This window comes from Astatotilapia calliptera, chromosome 7, assembly GCF_900246225.1.
Source record: "Astatotilapia calliptera chromosome 7, fAstCal1.2, whole genome shotgun sequence".
NCBI classification, from domain to species: domain Eukaryota; kingdom Metazoa; phylum Chordata; class Actinopteri; order Cichliformes; family Cichlidae; genus Astatotilapia; species Astatotilapia calliptera.
In genome coordinates this window covers 48818963-48840544 of record NC_039308.1, presented here as the reverse complement: position 1 = coordinate 48840544, position 21582 = coordinate 48818963, and the positions used below count along the sequence as shown (strand labels likewise).

Below are 21582 nucleotides of genomic sequence, written 5' to 3'. Positions count from 1 at the left end.
TGTATTTTCTGCTAGTACTCTGACAATCTCTCTGTAAAAGTACATTTTAATACAGCACACTGGTGTTTTGAATGTTGTAGCTCATTTAATAGAATAAACAAATTGCACATTCTTGGCAGTTCTCTTTCATTTCACTATACCACACCAGTTTTACAGAGGTGGGTAACTGGGGTAAGTTGTTAGGATGAAAATCCACAGCTTCCTTTCTCAGTATATGTATCAAATTGCAATATTTCTAATATAATATTTTTGAAAATGGGCTTTATATTATAAACAAGCTTCGGGGGAAATTGTTTGAGCAGGTAATCCATCACAGAAAGGTTTTGTCTCTTTTTTATTTCCTCCTTTTTCACTTCACCTGCATGGAAAATGGGAAATATTTTTGAATCAACCTGCACTTGGACACTACAGTACAGCAATTAGACCTTGCCACAAGTAAAAGCAGACACGGTGGGGTGGCTTTTGTAATGGATTGCCAAATCATTTGGCAAAATAAGCAAAGTCTAGTATCAGCAAGACAGGAAAAAAAGTTGCTATAAATCCTAAACGGTGTTATCAAAAAGTATTTGGCCCCTTCCTGATTTCTTTGTGTTACTTTCTCACAGAAACAGAAACGTCCACGACGCAGGACTTTGTTGTGTTCTCAACCTATGGGTTAAGCCTCTACTAGCAGTGCATATGTAGTTCTTGGAGACCTCTATGAGCCAAGGATCTAGGGGGGTTATCACAATAACAAAGGCAATTACTTTTTCACACAGTCAGGTATGTTTGGATAGATTTTTTTTTTACCTTAATAAAGTTACTTATTATTTCAAAATTGCATTTTTTTTTTCTTTCTCATAGTTACCACTGTTGCTTCACTCAAGGACATGAGTTTAACTCCACCATCTGGCCTTTCAGTGTGGAGTTTGCATGTTCTCCCCATGTTTGCATGGGTTGTCTCTGGGTACTCCGCCTTCCTCCTCCTTGCCAAAGACATGCAGTTAGTGAGTTTGGGTTAATTGGTGATTCCAAATTGCCCCCCCCCCCCCCCTCCCACAACCCTGATAAGGATTTGGTTTTTACTCTGGTTATTTTCATCTATTGTTAAAATGTGTTTGATGATCTGAAACATGTAACAAATATGCAAAACAAAAAAAAGGAAAGGGGGGGGGGGTGCTCTGTGTGCTGTACCTTTGGGTTAAGACTGTAGTACTACTATAGTAAAGCATATGTAGTTCCTGGAGTCCTCTATCAGCTGAAGACGTAGCAACCCCTTCTTAGAATTATCACAACAAAGGGCAAGTCTTTAGTGCTGACCAATCCTAATCTTATCTAATAAGAGATAATATGCCATAAAAGGAATGAAGAATGTCCAACATGAAAGCCAGGACCCTGCCATGCTTCCAGTCCAGCTGGCTGGAGAACAGTCAGAGGGCAACTTCCCATGCCTTTCAGTCCACCAAAAACAACTAAGCCTCATTCCTTCACTCCACCTCAAATCTACATTTGGGTTTTAACAAGTAAACGCAGCATGAGCTGACTTGCAAGCTAATAGGTGAAGGAAATTGGAGTGGCCAAGGTCGCATTCAAACAGTGTTAATCTTGTTGTTGGGGGTGTAGCGCAGCTCCTTTGAAGCTCCTTAAAGCTGGTCTTGCCACGTCTATGTCAATCTGCAGAGGGTCACAAACACATCAAAGGCAGACTGAAATCTGCCCCGTGGGACACAAAGGAGTTTGTAGAACAACATTAAACTCTATTAACATGGAGCTACCGAGCAAAAAAGGCGTAGAACATTAAACCTTAGCTGGAGCTGCTACTCAGTATATAAGGAATAACAGTTACTATACTTGTTCAGTTATGCAAGTTGACCTGAATGCAGGAAGGTGTATGCGTAAATGTTTTGACCTCTGGTGATGAGAAAACCATTCTCCATGCCTTATGTTTATAAGAAAGCTTTTTACGTCAACATTATGCCCCTGACGGATATAATCACACATATTGTTACATGGGCAGCGTCACCAGAATATATAATATAAAGAAGCCAGAATATACATTAAAAGATGGTAAATAAAACTGCATTTTCCTTCACGATGTTCTGGCTGTGAGGGGCCTTGAAACACATTTTAACAATAGAAACCTGAGAGTTTGTGATTACTGTCATTTGATTACAGGAGTAGTAACAAAAGAACAACTAAAATGTCAGGTTTCAGTCAGAAGTAGAAATACTGCAAAACCTACTAGCTTTAATTCTGATTTGAACACAAAAAAGTACCATTTGATGTCTGAATTGATAATTCTTGTCATGCAATACCATTTAATCATTAAAACTAAAATGTATTTGGTAACTTGAAGGCAATATTTTTTAATAAAACAGTACACACCACACATTCTTTGTGCCATCTGGCACATATCCAATTGTTTAGGAAAATTGGAGCTTTAATCCAATACCCTCTTCTCCACTGTGACAGCTTGGTGCATCTTGGGAATCTGAATATGTGCGTTGGCGTTTTGCAAGTGGGAATATATTGTCAAGAGACTGGAGTTGAGAATCTTGACAATCGGGTGAAGCAGTCTGAAACATCTCTGGTTTGATTTCTGGAAAGGTCTGATCAGGGTAGATGAGCTTCAGATAATCTTCAAAGAGTTCTTTAAATCTCCTACATGTCACGGCAAGTTCAGTGTTACTCTGGCACTGAAGGAAGATAAAACGAAAAGGATGAAACAGTTTTAATAACAGGTGTCAAGAACTGAATAATAGTTATTGTTGCAGAATATTTGTCTATGGTACCTCACAGCAGGCCACACAGTTTCCAAAGATGAGCCTGATGTCTAATACAAACTCTGCGGGGTTTTGATAGCACATACTCTGCTCAGCCTCTAGACGGTTTTTCACTGTGGAAAAACTCACTGGTCCCTTTATAGTCAGACTGTCATCAGCATGTACCTGTAGTATTTAGAAAGGAAATGATAACAGAACAATAACACATTATTGTCATTTTAGTTTTTTCAAATCTGTGGTGTCCATCGACATGTAAACAGCATGCACATGGGACTATGGAGTTTTACCCTGTTTTGCCATGTAAAAGTTCAAATAAACAGCTATTTCAAGCCAAACCACCAGAATCACACTGACCCCTCAAGTCCAATTATCAAACACTGCAAGTTCTGGGCCTGCAATGAACTTACGGTTTATTTACAGTAAAGCTGCTCTGCCTCTGATTTCTAATTTCTGTCATCACTGATAAATATGGTGCATTACATACAATTAAAATTACAGTTACAGTAACTCCATCTGACAGTAATCCTGTTAATTTTTCCACTATAGTCAGTCTTACGTTCAGACTCACCAAGAGAGATGCAGACTTTTGAAAGACTGAGTTGAGCTCACTGCAAAACAAGTACAGCAACAGCCTCTCACACTTCTGCAACACAAAAAATAAGCCTGAATTAATACATGTCAGAACAACCAAACACATTTCTCCCATCTGTGGTGTGTCAAGCAGAATATTAAACTGGTAAGAGTCGTCTCTCAGGATCTCTCAACACCGTTCTGCTTTGTGTCAGCGCTTGCACTCTTACCAGTTGTTATCAGTTATTAAATGCATGATGCAATGTCAGGCATCTAGCCCTTCAGATACTAAGTTTAACAAACCACTGTTTTAAAGCAATGTAAATGTTTTACCATAAAAATAACAGCCTTGAAATCCTTTTGATGGTAAACTGATTTGTAACAGGGTGAATGACGTCTTTATTTCTACTCCCTGCCTCCAACGCCTGTTCTGGCAGTGTTGTACTTGGAAGTGGAGGTGAAATCTCCTGGGAAAATGAACTGCGTAGCTGAAGACTGAGCCAGCAGACAAGACCCTAGTGTGACAGCACAAGTCTTGGTTGCACGTAGGAGAAGGCAGTGCACTGCAGAAGCAGATGAGAATATTAGCTAACCTAACAGCTATCACGTACAGGATGACTACACATTTACTTTTTCCATCAAACATTTGCTTTATGCATGTTATTTTTTTTTTAAAAACAGAACTTTTCTTGTTAAGATAACAAACACAAAATTAGACAAGGAACTCCCTTCTAACCCAAGCTATTTCAATTTTATTTATACAGCACAAATCATAACACGCTTCAAGATGCTTTATATTGTAAGGTAGACCCTACAATAATAGAAAATCCCAACAATCATATGACCCACTGTGGGCAAGCACTTTGGTGACAGTGGGAAGGAAAAACTCCCTTTTAACAGGAAGAAACCCCAGCTGAACCAGGCTCAGGGAGGGGTGACCATCCGCTACAACTGGCTGGGCAAGAGAAGAAAGACATGAAAAAACTTGATGGTTCATTTCCCAATTGACTGACACTCCTGTTCAGGGAAAAGCAGATGAGCTGCACTATTTTACTACTTACAATTACTATTTTTTATTGGTGTTTGTACCCATGATTTAAAATCGTACATTTAGGAACATAAGCGCTGGTTACAAATTAAAGTAATGTCGTATAAACTAACAAGTTTTCTGCCTCCTACACACTATAATCAAGTAACATCCCCACATAAACCGAGACGAGTATTTCTATAAATGTAAAGTTATCTGAAATGTGCTGAATGTGAGAATGAAAAGACCAAATTTGAACATTCAGACATTCGGCCTATATTAAGACAACATAACTGGTGGATCAAACTGAGGTAAGATGGGATGATCTATCTTATTGCAGAGAACGCAGCTGTATTTACGGTTTATATCTTATATAATGTAGTCATAATGATAACTGGTGATTCTCTGTTAATGAATGAGTGGATTTGTTTTTTAAAAAAGATGCTGCTTACTGGTGTTTTACAAAACGGCTGTAAATTTGGAAAATACATGACTTATCAGATTATGCTGAATTCTGAACTTAATTTGAATTACTTGGCATTCAAGTCATTTGGCTATTGTAGTATTATCATTATTATAATTACATAAATGGTAGTAAATCTTTTTTTTTTTAAAAAAGCACTGACTCGTTTGTCCACAGGGGAAAATGCTCCTTCAAAATCCGTCTCCTTCTTTATCGTTTTGGCTTCAGGTTTGCAGACATACTCCATCTCAGGCATTAACAGGTCACAACAGAAAGTGCAAAACCATTCCCTGCTGAAAAAGAGACCATTTACAGACTGAAAACAACAGCCAGTAAGCAGTAACTCACATCAACAAGTGCATAATGCTGCAGTCAGATGTAAATCTCACACCTCCAAGATGTAAAAATCAACTTGCCAAAAGTGGATTTGTTCTGACGTGCTTTTAATTCCACAAAGAAAACAAGCGATTGAATTGCTATTAAAATGAAAACATATGAGCTGTGACATTTTCATCCAAGACCAGTAATAAATCAAGTTTGATGGAGCTGACCTTGGAGATTTGAGGAGAGCTGGAATGTGGCACGTCAGATGAAAAGCTTTATGACATTTTTGGCAGCACAACAGCTGTCCTGTAGTCTGACACACAGCACACGAGGCCTCATTAGAGTCTTCCAGTTGGGTTTTATTTTGCTCTACCTGCTGCTGTTCCCCCACTGAACTGATATGAGTTGGAGGTCCAGTCTTACTCTGGCCCAGTGGCTCACTTGGAGCGTGTGAAGAGCAACAGGGTTTGTTGTCTGTGCTATGTATACAAGTCTGGACATCTTCACCTTGGGAATTTATTTGGGATTGGTCATCTGTGCTGTCGGGGAGGCTGGCTCTTTGTTTGGGATGTACCTAAAAACAAGAAAACAAGAACTGAAAATAACATAACCAACATTTTACAGATTTATCATGGTGCTGAAAGTTTTCATGATTGGTTATTACTGCATTATTATTATTATTATTGTTGTTATTATTATTATTGATAGTAGTAGCTTTAGTTTACATAGCATTTCCCTGTCTATTCCTTCCACCGTCTTGTATTTGTCAAAGTCAAAGACCATATGTACAGTTATACACAGGAATTTGAAACTGCAATGCTCCCATGGCCCTCAGTGTACACAAAAAATCTAAAGGGAGAAAAGGGGAAAAAATAATAAAATAAAATAAAAGTCTTATGTACAAGACAATACAATACTATACAATTATTTATGTATGTATTATTAAATACGATTTATGCATCACTGCCTTTTCCAGTCTTTGATATCATGTCTAGTTTGAGTCTTCTTGTCTATGAGACAAGAAGACTCTTTGTCTTCTGGTTATTTCCTGTTTTACTTTGAAGGTGAGCTATCTGTTGTGCTTCCTCCTACTTTCTGTTCTTCCTCCCTCTGTGATTGCCATCCTTGCCCAAATTGTTTTCACATATTGCTCATTACTTTTACCTGTGTTCTTCTACTTCCTGCTGCTTGCTGAGTTAACTAGTCCCCTGTGTATATATATAATCCTGTGTTCCTCTTTGAGAAACACTGACTAAGCCCATTTTATAGGTGGACACCTGATTTGTTGATGTACTGATCAAATATGGACGTTTAAAGGGAAACGTTGGTTTTCATTTGCCAGTCATTCATAATATTTAATTCATTTATGCAGCTCCAAATCATAACAACATCCACCTTAAGATGCTAAACAATCACAATCATCTTTTTAATCACTTTTAGCCAGATTGTTTAACACAATCTTGGAAAGTGGCAGGATGCCTGAGGAATGGAGAAGTGTACTGATATTGCTGTTCAAGAATAAGCATGATGTGTAGATCTGTAGTAACTATAGAGGGATAAAGGTGATGAGACATACCATGAAGTTATGGGAAAGAGAGGTGACGATCAGTAAGCACCAGTACAGTACAAGTGCACTGAAGTCTGCTTCAATCACTACTCTCTCCCTCCTGGGGACACAGTCTAAACACTTCATCCACCTCATTCCAGAATTCCCCTTTCTGTTCTGACATCCAACCTGTGAGACATATGCACTGACAACATTCAAGGTGACCCCTTTTCCAGCTTCATACTCATAATTCTGTGTAATACCACCTTCACCTCAACAATACTAATCTTTTCCTTCAAGATTACTCAATTTCTCTTCGATACCATGGTAGAATCCACCTCCAATGGTCTTGGCCTTGCTTGCCTTCTACCAGGTTTCCTGCCCCAAAAAATAAATCTACCCTACTTCTCTCCATCATGGCATCCAATCTGCTCCCTTTATCAGTCATAGTACCTACATTTAAAGTCCCTACTCTCACCTCTCAAACTCCTGTCTTTCCTTCTTTCTCACTGCCTCCTAACACGCCTTTCCCCGTTCTTCTCTCTCTCTTGGCTCTCGGCGAAGGCGGTCGCACTTTTTTCCTCTCCTCCTTCCCCTTATCTTCCCTGCTTAGCCTCTTGTCCTTGTCTTGTCTCGTGTGTATTACTTTCCCTCGAACAGTCTCTCACAGTCGTTCTCTAAAACCTAAAAGAGAATTATGGATGGGAGATTGAGAGACCAGTGTCTGAGCTGCTCGCATAAAAAGAAAATTGACAACATCAACATGCGGACACCATGGCGCCAGCTGGGGCTGTCGCCGAACAAAAACTCCCTGATAACGACTGTGTGATGACTTCCCATCCCATGCACACATTTCCCTTCCCCTTCCAATGCCTTCGATGCTTGTTGCCTCCTGGGAACACGAGGCGGGTCTGGGCCCGCGCTGGAGAGTCGGTGCGGTGGCAGGATGACTGCTGTGTTGCCTAGGATTACTCCTTATCCCCTACCCAACCCTCTTGCTGGTCACGTGCTCTATAATGTTGTACTGTGGACATTTACTGTATGTGCTTTTCTGTGCAGAGGAGTTTTTTTTGTTTCCTGTTCTCATGCTGTCCTCCTGTAGCCCAGCATGAGTAGAGGTCTCTTTTTTTCCTCTTGTACCTTTCCCATTGTAGTGTACATTTCAGTGTTTTTTCTGTAATGCAACCATTCTCTGACTTGTATCCCCATGTGATGTCCGTGTTGTATGTGTAAGGTCGGGGGGCGGGTTCATTCCACTGCAGGGCAACCTGCCACTGCATGTGGCAAATAAACTTTGAACTTGAACTTTCTTTCATTGTCTTCAGCTTACAGTAGCACAGTTTTCAAAGGGACCCTATTGGCCAACAAGACCAAAGGCAGTTGTTGTTAATGCCGATCTAATATGGAAATCTCATTCTTTAAGATATGCATGGTTGAACTGGCCAAGATTTACCCTTCTTTATACAACCCTCACTGCTTATCCGGGCTTGGGAACAGCAGTAGGAATACACTGACTTGTGACTTGTGAAGTTACAGATAAAAGCAACTAGCAACAATACAAAATCTATACAGTATTTGAAATAAATCATTCCCTTCTTACATAACTACTTTCATCATCTGGCTCATCTTTGATGACAATTATAGGCCTTGGAGATGATCGTTGTCTCTTCTTTGCAGCAGATCCCACTGCTCCACTAGCCTGGTGTACTTCTGGGGCTTTCCAAAAAATGCTGCTTGGGAACAAAGCAAAAATCAATCAAAGATAAATTCACTTAAGAGACCCATAGCACAGAGTTAATAGTGCCATAACAGAACAAAGAGATAATCTGTGCTTGTATACTTGCAAAAGTGCGCATACTGCTCCCCCCTACCTTGTTTTTTTCTGGGATACTGGAGTGTACACCACTGAACTTTGATGTCTTGGTGCTTCAGAAAAGTTTACAATGCATTTGTCCATTATAAAAAATACAACATTACACATATTCTCTATGCTAAAAAAAACTGCAAAAAAACCAATATGCAAAAATAATTGCAAACATACCATTTCTGCTTGACAAGGAAGTTTCTGCTCCCTGAGGATAGTTTGGTTTCACTGTATACATTGGACCAGTTGAATCATTTCTCCTGGTCATATATGTGGGCTCAGTCTAAACACACCATTGCAAATCAATTACTTAAAAGCAGATATTATACCATGACAATGCCTTCAGTCAATACAGGAAGTTGCTTACCCTCTGTTGTGAATGAGGTAAACTGACACTACCACTGAGGGGTGGCGGAGTTAAAGGTGTGGAGAAAAATCCATCCATGGGCTTGGTTTGGTAGGTGGAGCCACTTCCTGTCCTTCTCTGCTGATACTATGATGAATGGAGACAATACAGAAAAAGGGAGAGCATGCCACAATCATTTTACTGCATGTGATAAAAAAGGCCCCACCATTATGCCGCAATCTAAAAACCCAATGCAATGTGACCACAGTATGCTTTGAAAAGTCTCAATCAGCTTTCCAGATTTGTCTGCAGAAGACTGCTGCTCCTTTACTACTAGTTTCCTGTGCAGCTTTAACAACTTGTTCACATCAGTAGAAAACAAATGTCTGCACTTTACATGCCAGTATTGTCCTGCTGCAGAATTGAAACCCAAACATCCAGTGAAGCAGACTAAACAACTTGAATAAGAAGATATTATCAAGCCTTACTCAAGAAGTTTCCCCTTTGTCCTCTGTTACATGCTGGCTTGCTGTTTGTCATGCAGATTTATTTGATTTACTTTATTTTTGAGCTATAAGTTCATCCAAAACTAAAATCCTTCCTGACAAGGAAAGACATAAATTGCTCAGGATGTGAAAGCTGTCAGCTCTATTTAGGACAATGCCATCTGCTGTCTGTGCTTGTTAAGAAGGCTTGTCAGTCAAACTTAGGCAAGCACACATCCACACTCACACAAAGAAACGCACAGTAACCTGGGGAGAAAGTATGCTCCTAGTTGAGCTAACATGGTTGGGCAGAGGCCTCGTAAACCTGTGGTCTGGTTGGGGAGGCAAACTGTGGGAGGGAGAGCCTCTCTGTAGGGGCCCTGGGACAGTTTGCTGTAGTTGGATGCTTTGGTGCCATGTGCAGGGGGGAGGAGGTGGTTGGGGCTGCCAATGAGCTTGGGGGTTTAGCTTGTCCACCTGCATCTGGAGCTGAGCCAGAGTGCTATGGGGAGCTCCCAGGGCAATGCTGTGGGGTGAGCCTGAGGAACTCTGCTCATGATGAAAACCACCCAGCTGGTGGCCTGGTACACTCTCCACCATTAAAGTGCCTGAGAGGACATACACACAGAGACAGGATGAGCATAACAGGGAGTGATGAAATATATACAGTACAGAAAGAAAATTCCAGAGAACTGTAGGGAGATATATGTAAAACTCGAGGCAGTTAGTAAGTAAAATTATGCTAACTTGGGTTACAATTGGATATAAGCAACAAAAGATAACAATTTCAATTAATTTGTTCCATTTAATCAGTTACTGTATAAACTGTGAAAAATCCACATGTGATGGTATTAGTTTTCTTGTTTTTATATTTCAAAATGCTATGTATCCAGTTTACAGTTATGGAAATTCTGCTTTCCTCAGACACTTCTGTTGACTAAATTAGACAAATGTTGCATTTCATTATGATTGTCAGCCTCAGATGAATATAAACAGTAGGGGTGCAACGATACACAAAATTCACGGTTCGGTTCGGTTCGATACTTTGGTGTCACGGTTCGATATTTTTTCGATACAAAAAAATGTTCATGCCTTTTTAATTTGTCATTTATTAAAATTATAAATATATATTTTAACTCAAAAGTACAGTTTTTAAATTTAATGTTGCTGAAACAAAAGTAATTTAAAAAAATAAATAATCTGATTGAGGAATCACTCATCTTTGGAAAAGAGAGTTTATTACAGAGAAATGGCTCTTTCCAAAATAAAAGCTATACTATACGCTTCTTCTGGGCTATATTCTCAGCAGCATATTATAGCGGGAAAGGGCTGTTCGGGGTTCTGTTTGTACAGTTATGTTTTGTTTATGTTGCCATAGTGACGGGTGACGCCCTCTCGCTGCGACGGTGTGTCCTTCCGGGGTCAGAGGGCGCCCTGTGTGTTGTTGTTGTTGTTGCTGTGCGGTTGCCGCGCTGAGCAGTTACTTAGCGGCAGTGTTCTTCTGCAGATGTCAATAAACGGCTGTGCTCACTGGCTAGCTCACGGGAAGCAAGACCAAACGATACCTCCGTCTCCTCATTGTCTGAGCTCGCCACAATATTAAACATATCAGGTCCCCATAAGGAGAATCATGTGCTAACGGCTGTCTAAATGACTCGGGTAAAGTTTGTAGCATGCATGCTTGTTGTTTTTGTCTGCTTCCACTTGTCTTTGCACTAGGATGATGTCGGCGTAAATGTGCAGTCATATTCGTTGTGTTCCCACTAGTGCTGTCAGCGTTAATCTCGTTGAAATGACGTTAACGCCACAACACGGCAAATCTCCATTAACGAGCTATCCTGCGTGGGGCTAGACGGCCAACATGTTAACGAGCTAACTGCGCTAACACACTAGCTCCCACCCATGTAATTGAGCATTGCATGGCACATCCAGCATACTGTTTTACTTTAGTCCATGACGCGCTTACCTTCAGGGTCATACGTCACATGAAAACCAAAATAATTCCAAACGCCAGATCTGAATGAGGGTGGGGGAGGTTCAATTTGCCATGTTGCAAGGAGAGCTTAACTTCTGTCTCGCTAGCTTGCCCTGCGCTCTTCCTTCTGACTATGCTGTCTGTGTGGAGCGCTCAGTGGATCTGCGCTCGACAGTGCAGCCTAGGCGGAGTAGTCGAACGCAGATTCACTGAGCGCTCCACACAGACAGCATCGTCAGAAGGAAAGTTGATAAAATAAATTACAAATGTTGTATTGTTCGATACATATGCGTACCGAACCGAAAGCACTGTATCGAACGGTTCAATATCGATACGAATATCGTTGCACCCCTAATAAACAGCTAGACAAGGATTTTCATTTAATGCTGAGCTCTGCTCTCAATGAATCCTTCATTTAGATAGATAGATACGTTATTGATCCCACAAGGGAAATTTGTGTGTTACAGCAGCATGATGAAGAGTAAAAACAGTACAGTACATACCATGTAAACAACACAATTAAATAAAATGCCACAGGTGCCTAGTAAGGAGGCTTATAGTGTGAGATAGTCCAGGAATTTATATATTTACAATAGTGATAAAAAAACAAACAATTAACAGTAAAAATGAAGGTAGTTCAAAACAGTCAGAGTAAAACTGACATTGTGTGAGAGAGAAGTGAAAATGCATTAATAAATAATAGGATTTGTCATCCAAGTTTTACTGGCCTCCAGCTAACTCCCCGTGACCATCTGACTCTCCTCATGCCTGTTTATTAATACTGTGCAAGTCTCACTTAGATCACCACCACAGATACAATCTTATGGAAGAATGCCCCTAAAATTATTAAGTAAAATTGAAATAAAATTTCAAGGTATACAAGTTTACTGGAGCAGAAAACAAATAATCCATTCATTCTCAGGGCTGTGGATCACATCATTTGTTAATCTCTTACCCAAATCAACATTTGAGGCCCAGTAAGAGGCTCGGCACTGGAAGCGTATGGTGCTCTGCGGTACGAATGAAGCACTGCATTTTGCCTGAAGGAGGTTTTCGATCTGAAACAGAATCTGCAAACAGAAGGAATGTTATCAGTCATTTTCAGAGGAGGAACATGCATGCTGCAAAAGCCATATGCTTGCGCTTCATCACATCCGAGACATACTAGGCTTAAAGACAACCTGAGATCAGGAAAACAAGACTGTGACAAGATACTGCTTTATGGTTAATTGATTAAAGAGGCCTCACCAAACGTTTACAGTACAAGAGGGCCGTGCCCCCATTCTTGGCTGTGGCCCATTTGATGAAGTCGATGACATGATCCAGGTGTTGGGAGAGATAGCCAATGTCTTCCTGTTGTTTACGCAAGAGACTCTCATGATCTTTTGTAACAGCCTGCAAAAAAAGAAAACGAAAAAGAGGAGTGCAGTGTTAAAGCAGCTTGAGTGGCGGCACTCTGAGCCTCGAGGCCACACGAAACTCACCATACAAATAACATTCTTCTGGAAACAACTCCACAGCAAGCTACAGGACTACAGAGTAAAACTAGTCCATGATAGTTTTACTACACAGTATTGTTTTGCTGCATGTAATCGTCTTTGTCATACCTCAAGTTGATCAAGTAGAATTTTGCCCTTTTTGTTTATCGCGAGGATTAAACTGCTGACAGATTTCTTTATTTCATCACATAAAGAAGTACGGTTCTGTTCCACCAGAAGAAGTCTGAAAAACATACATTTAAAGTGTGACTAAGAACAAAATATACATTTATTAATATGGAAGAAGTGACTTTTTTTTAACTAGACATCTTTAAGGAAAAATGAAATACATACCCACTATTTATGGAGTCTGATACCTCTTCTATCAGTTTCTTTTTCTCCTGTAACTGATGAGTCATATGCTCCATGTGCTCTTTGTGGTTTTTATAAGCATCTTCAAGGAACTGATAACTAATTCAAAAACATTAGTGAGTTAATACAGACAGGTTAATATGCATAATATGCATGATGAACTGGGGGGTGGGGGTGTAACTTAATCTCTCAGTGAATTTTTTTCTCCGCCTCAAATGCATCACATGGAGAGATCACAGTATCAATCAAATCAATCCATGAACAGTGGTGAAAAAAAATTGCAATAATAATGTATTGTGATATCATTTCGAGGGGTGCCTGGTGATTCCCACTTCTGTCAATCAATATTACTGAAACAATGCGGTACCTGTGGTCTTTATGCTTGGTGAGTTGGCAGTCCCGACAGGTAAGCAGGTCACATGTCTCACAAAAGAGTTTCAGTGGCTCTTGTTTGTGGATATGACAGAACATCGGCCTCTGATTCGACACAACACAAACGTCTGGAAAACAGCAAAAGGCTCACCATAGTTATTTTTAAACTAATTCTTACAGTATAAAAAGCATGCAGTGCATACTGATGTATACTTATCATTTTGCCCATTAAAATATTGCAGTAGCAAGAATCACATGATACGTCAGCACAGGCATTTAATTTTTTTAAAACAGCTAAATGAGCAGGTAGGTTTGAGTACCTTGTGATACTTCTGACTTCTGTCTGATCATATGGTCTTTGGTGAATTTGACTCTTTGGTGGGCCTCCACACAGGTGGTACACAAGTACTCCACACACTCAACACAAAACCCAGCAGCTTCTGTGTTGTCATTGCAGGTCATACAGAGCTATAGAAAGAGGAGTCAAGCATCAAAAGTTAATAAATATTTGGAAACATGACGTGGAGATGATGGCTCGGCACATGTTTTACCATTTCTTGTTCAATCAAGGGAATGCAATGATGACCCTTATCTGCTAAGTTGATATCAGTGAAGTTTCTACTGACAAGCATTGCTTCTGCTGCCCAGATTTCAGAGCTACAAACCAACAGAAGACAAGGTAGCTTTGTTTTTACAGATATCTCCTTTAATATAGTGTGCACCTGCCCATTAAATCACTGCAAATGGAAATCATCTAGTGCCTTATTCTGATTCTTACAAGAGCAATGTTTTTTTCTGCATGGCCAATGACAAATAAAAAATACAAGTAAAACTTACGTAGTTATATTTTGATAATTACCCTCAAAAACCCAGCCTGTCCCCAAATTGATATTAATTCATTTGTTACCAACCTGGACTGCTCTCTCCACCGTGCTGCTGGGAGCCTCGAATGACTCCTTCACGAACATATTATCCACCACATCTGCCGCCATACATTCCTGCCTGCACACCGGACAGCGGATCACGTTTACTGGAATCAAGCAGGAGCATAGGTGTTGGTGTAAATCAGTAAAACTGTACATTTCTGGTATTATTTACCATCAGATTATATTTTTTATGACATTTAGACATTTAGGTGATTATGGTTAGAGGTAGCTACAAGCATTTGTAAAATGTATGCAGTTGTGCGTGCAGCTGCTCTGGTTGTAGAAAAGGTTGACAGCCATTAATCGGTCCTTGATCTGTGTTTGTAAACAAAGTGACTCACGTGGTTTGGTCGCGCCGTCGTCGCTCTGGGAGACGGACGGTTCCGTCACGTCCAGATTCCTCGACGGTAAAGGCAAGCACCTCTCGCAGAAAGTGTGCAGGCACGGCAGAAGTTTGGGCTCCTTGCTATGGAAGCTTAGATGACAAACGGGGCACGTGTCCAGGTCATGTTGGTCGAGTGCACCGGACCGCTCCTCTCGCGTGCTCTCTGCTTCGTTCTCGACTGACAGGACAGCAGTATGTCCCGACTCCTGTTTTTCCATCGCATCCATCGGAAACAGTTTCTGTTCTCCAAGTCTAGTTTACTCTGATTCAACGGCACGTACAGGGAGGGTAGTCTGAAGCGTAGGCTATATGTCATTGCTCTCTAGCCGAAGAGAGCGCCTACTTCGTACCTGCGTTGTCCTCCGCGCGCTCTCTATCAGTTCAGCATTTGTAAGCGTCGAGGGTATTATTGTCTACGTGTGATATTTTGGGGAAAATAATTTTTTGGACTGTTGCAGCAAACAGGAAGCACTAAAGAAAAAAAAGGGTACCTGTGTCGCATGCTCGTGTGCCCCAGATGTTGTTGGTCAAATTAGAGCGCACGCGCTCGTTGAGGTAAGAGTGGGGCGGGGTCAAAATCTTGATATGAGAGCCACTGGCTGCGTGTGCTGTGCTATCAGGAGGACAAAGTCCACTGACCAGCAAGAGTTTGCCTGATTCTTGTTATTCTGAAACTTTACACAGGGTTCAGTTCAGTACAGTAATACTGTGTTATGCTTCTGGTGACGTTATTTATTTATGGCACTTCATGATAGGCTGTGTGAAATTCAAATGTATTAGGTTTTGTTGGCTTCAGGCTTCAGCCAGGCCTATGGACATTTTTTTGTAACGTTGTAACACTGTTTGCTGAAAAGATACTCACAAAGTGCTGGTGTCATATTCACATTTGATTATGATTATAAGAGTGTTTTGTTCTCAAGTTAAATGGCATTCTGAAAAGCTGGTGAAGAACTGTTTTAAAAATGGACACACTGCTCTGGTTCAGATCAAAGTCACTTGTGCAATTGAGTGGAAGATAATGTCTTCATGGTTCAAGGTTCATGGCCAATCTATGGGTTAGCCTTGAGAGAAGTGCGCTGCAGTTCAATTGTCCACATTTTGGACACAAACATGAATCTAACAGCGGAAAGCCACAGAATCCCTTTGAGTAATGGTAACAGTATTCCACTCCTGGGACTGGGCACCTATGGGGACCCTCAAACGGTGAGGAAAATATCACGTAGTCTCTCTATTTCTAGATTTAGAGTGCTGTGTTTGATTCCCCGTTTATGCGAGGCTTGTTTACCTTTAGTGATTTGAGTTTCACTGAGAAGTACACACTGTGGCTGTAGCTTAAAAAAAATCAAATAAAATGTATATTTTCTGTGATTTTTTTTAAAGACACCCAAAGGCACTGCATTGGACTGTGTCAAGCTGGCCATAGATGTGGGCTACAGGCACTTTGATGGGGCGTTGGTATATTTCAACGAGCATGAAGTGGGTCAAGCCATTAGGGAGAAGATAGCTGATGGAACCGTTAGAAGAGAGGACATCTTTTACTGCGGAAAGGTAATATTTGTTAGCTTTTGTTTAATCAACTTTCATTCCTATAAACCTATAAGAATTAATCATGTTATTGCAATGGTCTGTTGCCTGGATGTTCAGGTTGTTTAAATTGTTTTTTAAATTTAGCAATGTTATTTTTCTCAGCTCTGGAATACCTTCCATCCACCAGAGTTGGTGAGACCAGCCTTAGAGAAGACATTGAAAGCCTTAAAACTGGACTATGTGGATCTCTACATCATTGAGCTTCCAATGGCCTTCAAGGTTTCTAAAAAATAATTTTACTAATTTTTACAGCAAAGTATTTTTAATTATTTATGCAAAATTAGATAATAGGGGTTCAAACACAAGAGCTGCATAGCAAATACTTCAAATCTGGCCGTTGCCACATTACACACATTAGAATCAGATAAGATTATGTAGACAGGTGTTTGGTTAAGATTGGGTACCTGGAATCAGTATGTTTCTTTGTTTAAGCGTTTTGACCATGAACACATTGTGTCACCTTAGGTCACTATAAATTATATGCTTAAATAACCACTTTTAATGCAAAGTATTTAATTATGCATATATTTTAGCCTGGAAAGGCCTTTTATCCAAAGGACCAAGATGGAAACTACATCTACCACCACACAGATCTCTGTGCAACATGGGAGGTGAGCTCTATTAAAACAATGGTCATACTATGTAAAGTCTTTGCATGTCTACTGCTCATCTCTAATATAATATCACTATGAAATTAAAAATCTGTTGTTTTGTTATGTAAATTGAAATACTTTTTTACATTTGTATTAGCAGCTTGCATGAGAATATGCTTTTCCTCCACATGTCAAGCTAAGCATGACTTCATTGCAGGGCTTGAATGAATGAATCCCGATCAGCACATCAAGGATTTCATTCTTCATGTAGTTATGTTATCATAGGCAGAAAATATTAAAATCAACGAGCAGAACTTAACACAACCTTTGTAGCGACATCATAAAGCCGTCACTACAAATGAAATCTAACGATTGAGCTCTTGAGCCACCTCTAAGTTCTTTATACTTTGATTTTAGGAGCCAGACTTCCATGTGATGTTTAAGAGGTCTTGAGAACCAGTTCTCCAAGCTATTATTCTTAAGTCATTGGGTGGTTTTCATTTCTGCATTTCGGCCAGTGGTGTCGGTGATTCTGTCAAAAAGTGGAATGTAGAACCGAATGGTTATCACTCATTGATTGGCCTTCCGTGACCCCAGATCACAATGTTATTGAAGCAGTGTTGGATCATCTTGACAGAATGGAACAAAATGCAGTCAACACTGAAAGAAGAGCTTTGAATATCCTTCTAGCAGCCTGGAGAACTATTCTTGAAGACTACTTAAAGGAGTTGCAGACTGTGTTAAAGAATAAAATTGGGCATGTCTAATAAACTTTCAAGCTTGTTAGAATTCTAAAATCTCTATTTTGTTATATGTATAATTTTATATTTTGGTTAGTCTGCACCTATTTTCCATTTTGCAAAATATTTCTTTAAAAGGGAGATGGCTCACGACTTTTGTACTTGCATTTGTACTGCATGCATCTAATAAAATATTAGGTAGGCATTGTTTTATCTTATTCAAGTGTTCTTACATGTTAATACTGGTCAGAGTGTTTTTTTCTGCAGCACATTACTCTCAAGGACAGTGTCATAAACAGTTTTTTTTCCTTGTGTCTTGTATTTTTCTTGGCTATCTCAGTTAGCCTGTAAAGATTACTACTATCAATCTTTGATAAGATATTAATATTTTCTTCTGTCAGGCTTTAGAGGCTTGCAAAGATGCTGGACTGGTTAAGTCCCTGGGAGTCTCCAACTTCAATCGCAGGCAGCTGGAGCTGCTTCTGAATAAACCTGGTCTCAAACACAAACCCGTATCCAACCAGGTGATCCCAGTTTGTTTCCTGACCCCTAATGACATCTCAATGAGGGTAGTTTACAAAGTAAAAAAGTACTGTACGGCATACATTAGTATTCTGGGTTTTTAATATGAAGGCATTTCTAAAATAGACTCTCTGCCAAAAAATAGTCAAACACTATGCTGAAATACATTTTCTTTCATTAATCTAGATTAAATGGAATAGATTTTACTTTTGATTCCCATCCAGTTTCCTTCCTACTTGTAAGACTGAGCCCTGTCATCTTTTTCCCTTCTTCTTATTTACCTTTAGGTCGAATGCCACCCATATTTCACACAACCAAAACTTCTGGAGTACTGTCGTCACAATGACATCGTGATTGTTGGCTATTGCCCAATTGGCTCCTCCAGAGATGCATCTTGGTAGGTTTGAAAATATATACACTTATGTAGGCTGGTGTGAGGTCATTGTGATTTTATCCCCCCTGTTACTGCATTAATGTGAGACTGCAAAAATAAAAACAAATTATTGTTGTTACCAAACCCTCAACGTGACCCTAAGCAGAATTCATTTGGTAAATGACATGGTTTGTATTTAACTGTGTCTCTTTTATAGGGTGAATTTGAAATGTCCTCCTCTGCTGGACGATGAGGTGCTTGTATCCATTGGGAAAAAATACAACAAAAGTAGTGCCCAGGTGGCCCTGCGCTTCAACATACAGAGAGGAGTTGTAGTGATCCCAAAGAGCTTCAACCCTGAGCGGATCAAACATAACTTCCAGGTACTGTACCAACATTTTTAACTCTATGTGCACGTAAAGTCAAAGTTATGGTACCATTGCTGCCCGGTTTTAACTCTTACATGCATTTTTGGTTATATTTGACCATTTTGACATTGGAGAACAGTAAATATACCCAAAATGCCACCTTTCTGGCCTGAAATTTGATGATGTTCCCTAAAATGACCCAAAATTAAAACTATTTTAAAATGTTATACTTTTGAGCAGGTGCTACAAGTTTTTGTAGGCTGATGCGCAGCCCACATCCTCAACTCTGCTGTTTAAGCCCCAAATGCATTTTCCTTACACATGTGGCACATTCAAGGGAAATAAACAGGCCTTGCAACAGTGTGAGATTTATTGCCAAGAAGCATTGTTACAACAAACAAATAATCCACCAAACACAAATATCCGTAGGTTTTGCAACAAGTTTAGTTATAAGTGTAATTATATTATTAGCCTACACTGACTGGTGCTTGTGCTTTGCACCTGTAAACAAAAGTAAGCATTATGTAAGAAAATAATCGAACAATAAACTAATTAGGACCCATTTTGTCTGAGCTAAGTGAAATTAAAAAGAGATCGAAACAGGGATCAAAAGAGGAATTAGAGGTCATAAGATTATAAAGTCACCTGATCTGCCATTTCAGTAAATGTAAGAAACGTGCAAATGCTGCATAGGCAATGCTTTGAATGCTCAGACTATTTTGCAATAAGCAAGTTTTTTACTCTAAGTTTAAAATAATATTGAATTCACAAAGACATGAGGACAGCCTTTAATGTTTGTAGTGATTATACATGGTTATGCAATAAATCCAACCAGTTCCAGAATGGTTTTGCCATTTTCACCTTTAATAAAATCTCATGAAATCGTTATCGCTATTATTTTCATGTCTAAAGTAAATCAGAGCACGAGATTGTGCATAATATTTATTTTTCTCCCTGCTCTTTGAAACATTAATTAAAAATTAATCCTCCATTAATGTCAGCTAGACTATTTATACACTCTAAATAGATCTGTAGTTCAGACTTTGTTGTAGACACTTAGGAATCCTGGCATATCATAATGCAAAGACATGAAATATATACAGTATGTAAGGGTTAAACAGTTGAATGAATGAAATAATGAATGGATGAATTTAAACAGAAGCAAATTATTTTTTTCAGATATTTGATTTTTCACTGACTGAGGAAGAAATGAAAGCCATTGAAGCACTGAACAAAAATATTCGGTTTGTTGAGTTGCTGATGTAAGTACAAGCTTTGACGGACAAATATCTAAACATTTTTTTTGTTGTATAATGCATGAACCAAATCCTCGATATTAATGGTAGTAAACACTTTTTTTTAAAACTCAGGTGGAGTGATCATCCGGAGTACCCCTTTCATGATGAATACTGACCTTTGTAACTTTTACGTGATGTACTTGATTTTTAAGAAAGATGGAATAAATAACAGAGAAATAAAAGTTCACACATTTGTTGAACCAGCTTAGTTTAGTTTGCTACCAGTTTGGTACATTTTCCACTCTAAACACTAGAGGTCTCTAGCTCACAGTGGATTAAAAGAAGTCTAACAGGCCCATAATTCATTGTTAATTTCACCAGCATAAACAGCAGCTGCATTTAAGACTAAGATCTTGAGCCACCCTTCATTTCTTTAGATTTGCATCCAAGGAGCCAGACATTTTTTTCAAATTTTTTAAAGTGGTCTTGAGCAATAGTTCTCCAAACTTTCTGCAGGTCTTTCAAAGTTTTTCTTTGGATATTGAATAATTTAAAATCATTTTAGTCCAGTACCATTTTCACAGGAATGTATCTTTGGGCACTTTGTTACTAGTAGCCTGTCACAAAAATTCATGATTTGTTCGTGTATTTGAAAAATGCCAGTGATAGCACAATACAATAGTACTAACGACAAAAAATGAAATACTATTTTTGCACCAATACAATGATAGCCAAAGAGCTATTGGCAAAACATTTGGCATGTCTCACCATGCCGTGCGCTGTGTCCTTAGAAAATCTGAGGAAACTGGGTGAGGAGAGGACAAAAGAAAAACCAGGCCTAAAAAAACTATTGGCAGCAAAAATCTGTCTAAAAGTCATGTCTTCATGAATAGGAAAATATCAAGCAAATGCCTGACATAAGACCTGAGAGATGCATCTGGCCCTTCAGTTTTTATCAAGTCTCATCAAAAATGTTCTCAGCGGAAGAGCGGCTGTCAAGAAGCCATTCTTATCAATCAGAATCAGAATTAGCATACTTTATTAATCCCTAAGGAAATTATGTGGGTGCAGTTGCTCCAGTACAGTAACAGAAACAATACAATATGTTACAGATTTAAGAAATAGCACAATATATACAAATCACTTAATATTAAATTATCAAGGATCAAGGACTGACAAAGGTGAATAATAAATATCAAGGATTGACAGAGGTGATTATAAATTAAACTCAACCAACTATATGATTGTGGTGGTTGTGTGAGTGAG

At 39.3% G+C, this 21582-nt stretch overlaps 2 protein-coding genes across 11 annotated transcripts; one reads left to right on the top strand and one right to left on the bottom strand.

The window, feature by feature from the left end:
* Positions 1-65: 65 nt before the first annotated feature.
* Positions 66-15437, bottom strand: LOC113026466 (transcription intermediary factor 1-alpha-like). Of its 10 annotated transcripts, none has more exons than XR_003272923.1 (20): positions 14852-15435; positions 14496-14614; positions 13905-14052; positions 13580-13712; positions 13195-13311; positions 12970-13084; positions 12611-12757; positions 12318-12432; positions 9655-9995; positions 8924-9049; positions 8734-8839; positions 8564-8618; positions 8293-8425; positions 5374-5720; positions 4986-5115; positions 3331-3405; positions 2772-2927; positions 1174-2675; positions 848-965; positions 66-712 (listed from the first exon to the last, which is right to left on the bottom strand). XR_003272923.1 is itself a non-coding variant. In XM_026175294.1 (19 exons), exons 1-18 carry the CDS (start codon positions 15120-15122, stop codon positions 2403-2405), a joined length of 2907 nt encoding a protein of 968 aa, XP_026031079.1. In that variant the 5' UTR covers positions 15123-15435; the 3' UTR covers positions 66-965; positions 2365-2402. The 10 variants fall into 10 exon arrangements, 5 of the variants coding, with proteins under 5 accessions (XP_026031079.1, XP_026031080.1, XP_026031083.1 ...); XR_003272922.1 differs by having other exon boundaries at positions 66-965; positions 1174-1653; positions 2365-2675; XR_003272921.1 differs by having other exon boundaries at positions 66-965.
* A 382-nt stretch (positions 15438-15819) lies between these two features.
* On the top strand, positions 15820-20576 carry LOC113026470 (3-oxo-5-beta-steroid 4-dehydrogenase-like). The gene is made up of 9 exons (XM_026175303.1): positions 15820-16098; positions 16276-16443; positions 16585-16701; positions 17016-17093; positions 18217-18339; positions 18625-18734; positions 18928-19093; positions 20258-20340; positions 20449-20576. Exons 1-9 carry the CDS (start codon positions 15922-15924, stop codon positions 20489-20491), a joined length of 1065 nt encoding a protein of 354 aa, XP_026031088.1. The 5' UTR covers positions 15820-15921; the 3' UTR covers positions 20492-20576.
* Positions 20577-21582: the final 1006 nt, after the last annotated feature.

Bases quoted from the DNA above. Each gene is read 5' to 3' on its own strand.
- LOC113026466 (XM_026175294.1), bottom strand. From the start codon at position 15,122: ATGGATGCGATGGAAAAACAGGAGTCGGGACATACTGCTGTCCTGTCA. The intron at 9,050-9,654 runs GTTACTGTGCGT...CATTCATCATAG, and splicing joins GGAGCATACTTTCTCCCCAG to TATCAGCAGAGAAGGACAGG. The intron at 5,721-8,292 runs GTAAGAAGGGAA...TCTTGTTTTTAG, and splicing joins CAGATGATGAAAGTAGTTAT to GTACATCCCAAACAAAGAGC.
- LOC113026470 (XM_026175303.1), top strand. From the start codon at position 15,922: ATGGTTCAAGGTTCATGGCCAATCTATGGGTTAGCCTTGAGAGAAGTG. The intron at 19,094-20,257 runs GTACTGTACCAA...TATTTTTTTCAG, and splicing joins GGATCAAACATAACTTCCAG to ATATTTGATTTTTCACTGAC. The intron at 20,341-20,448 runs GTAAGTACAAGC...TTTAAAACTCAG, and splicing joins CGGTTTGTTGAGTTGCTGAT to GTGGAGTGATCATCCGGAGT.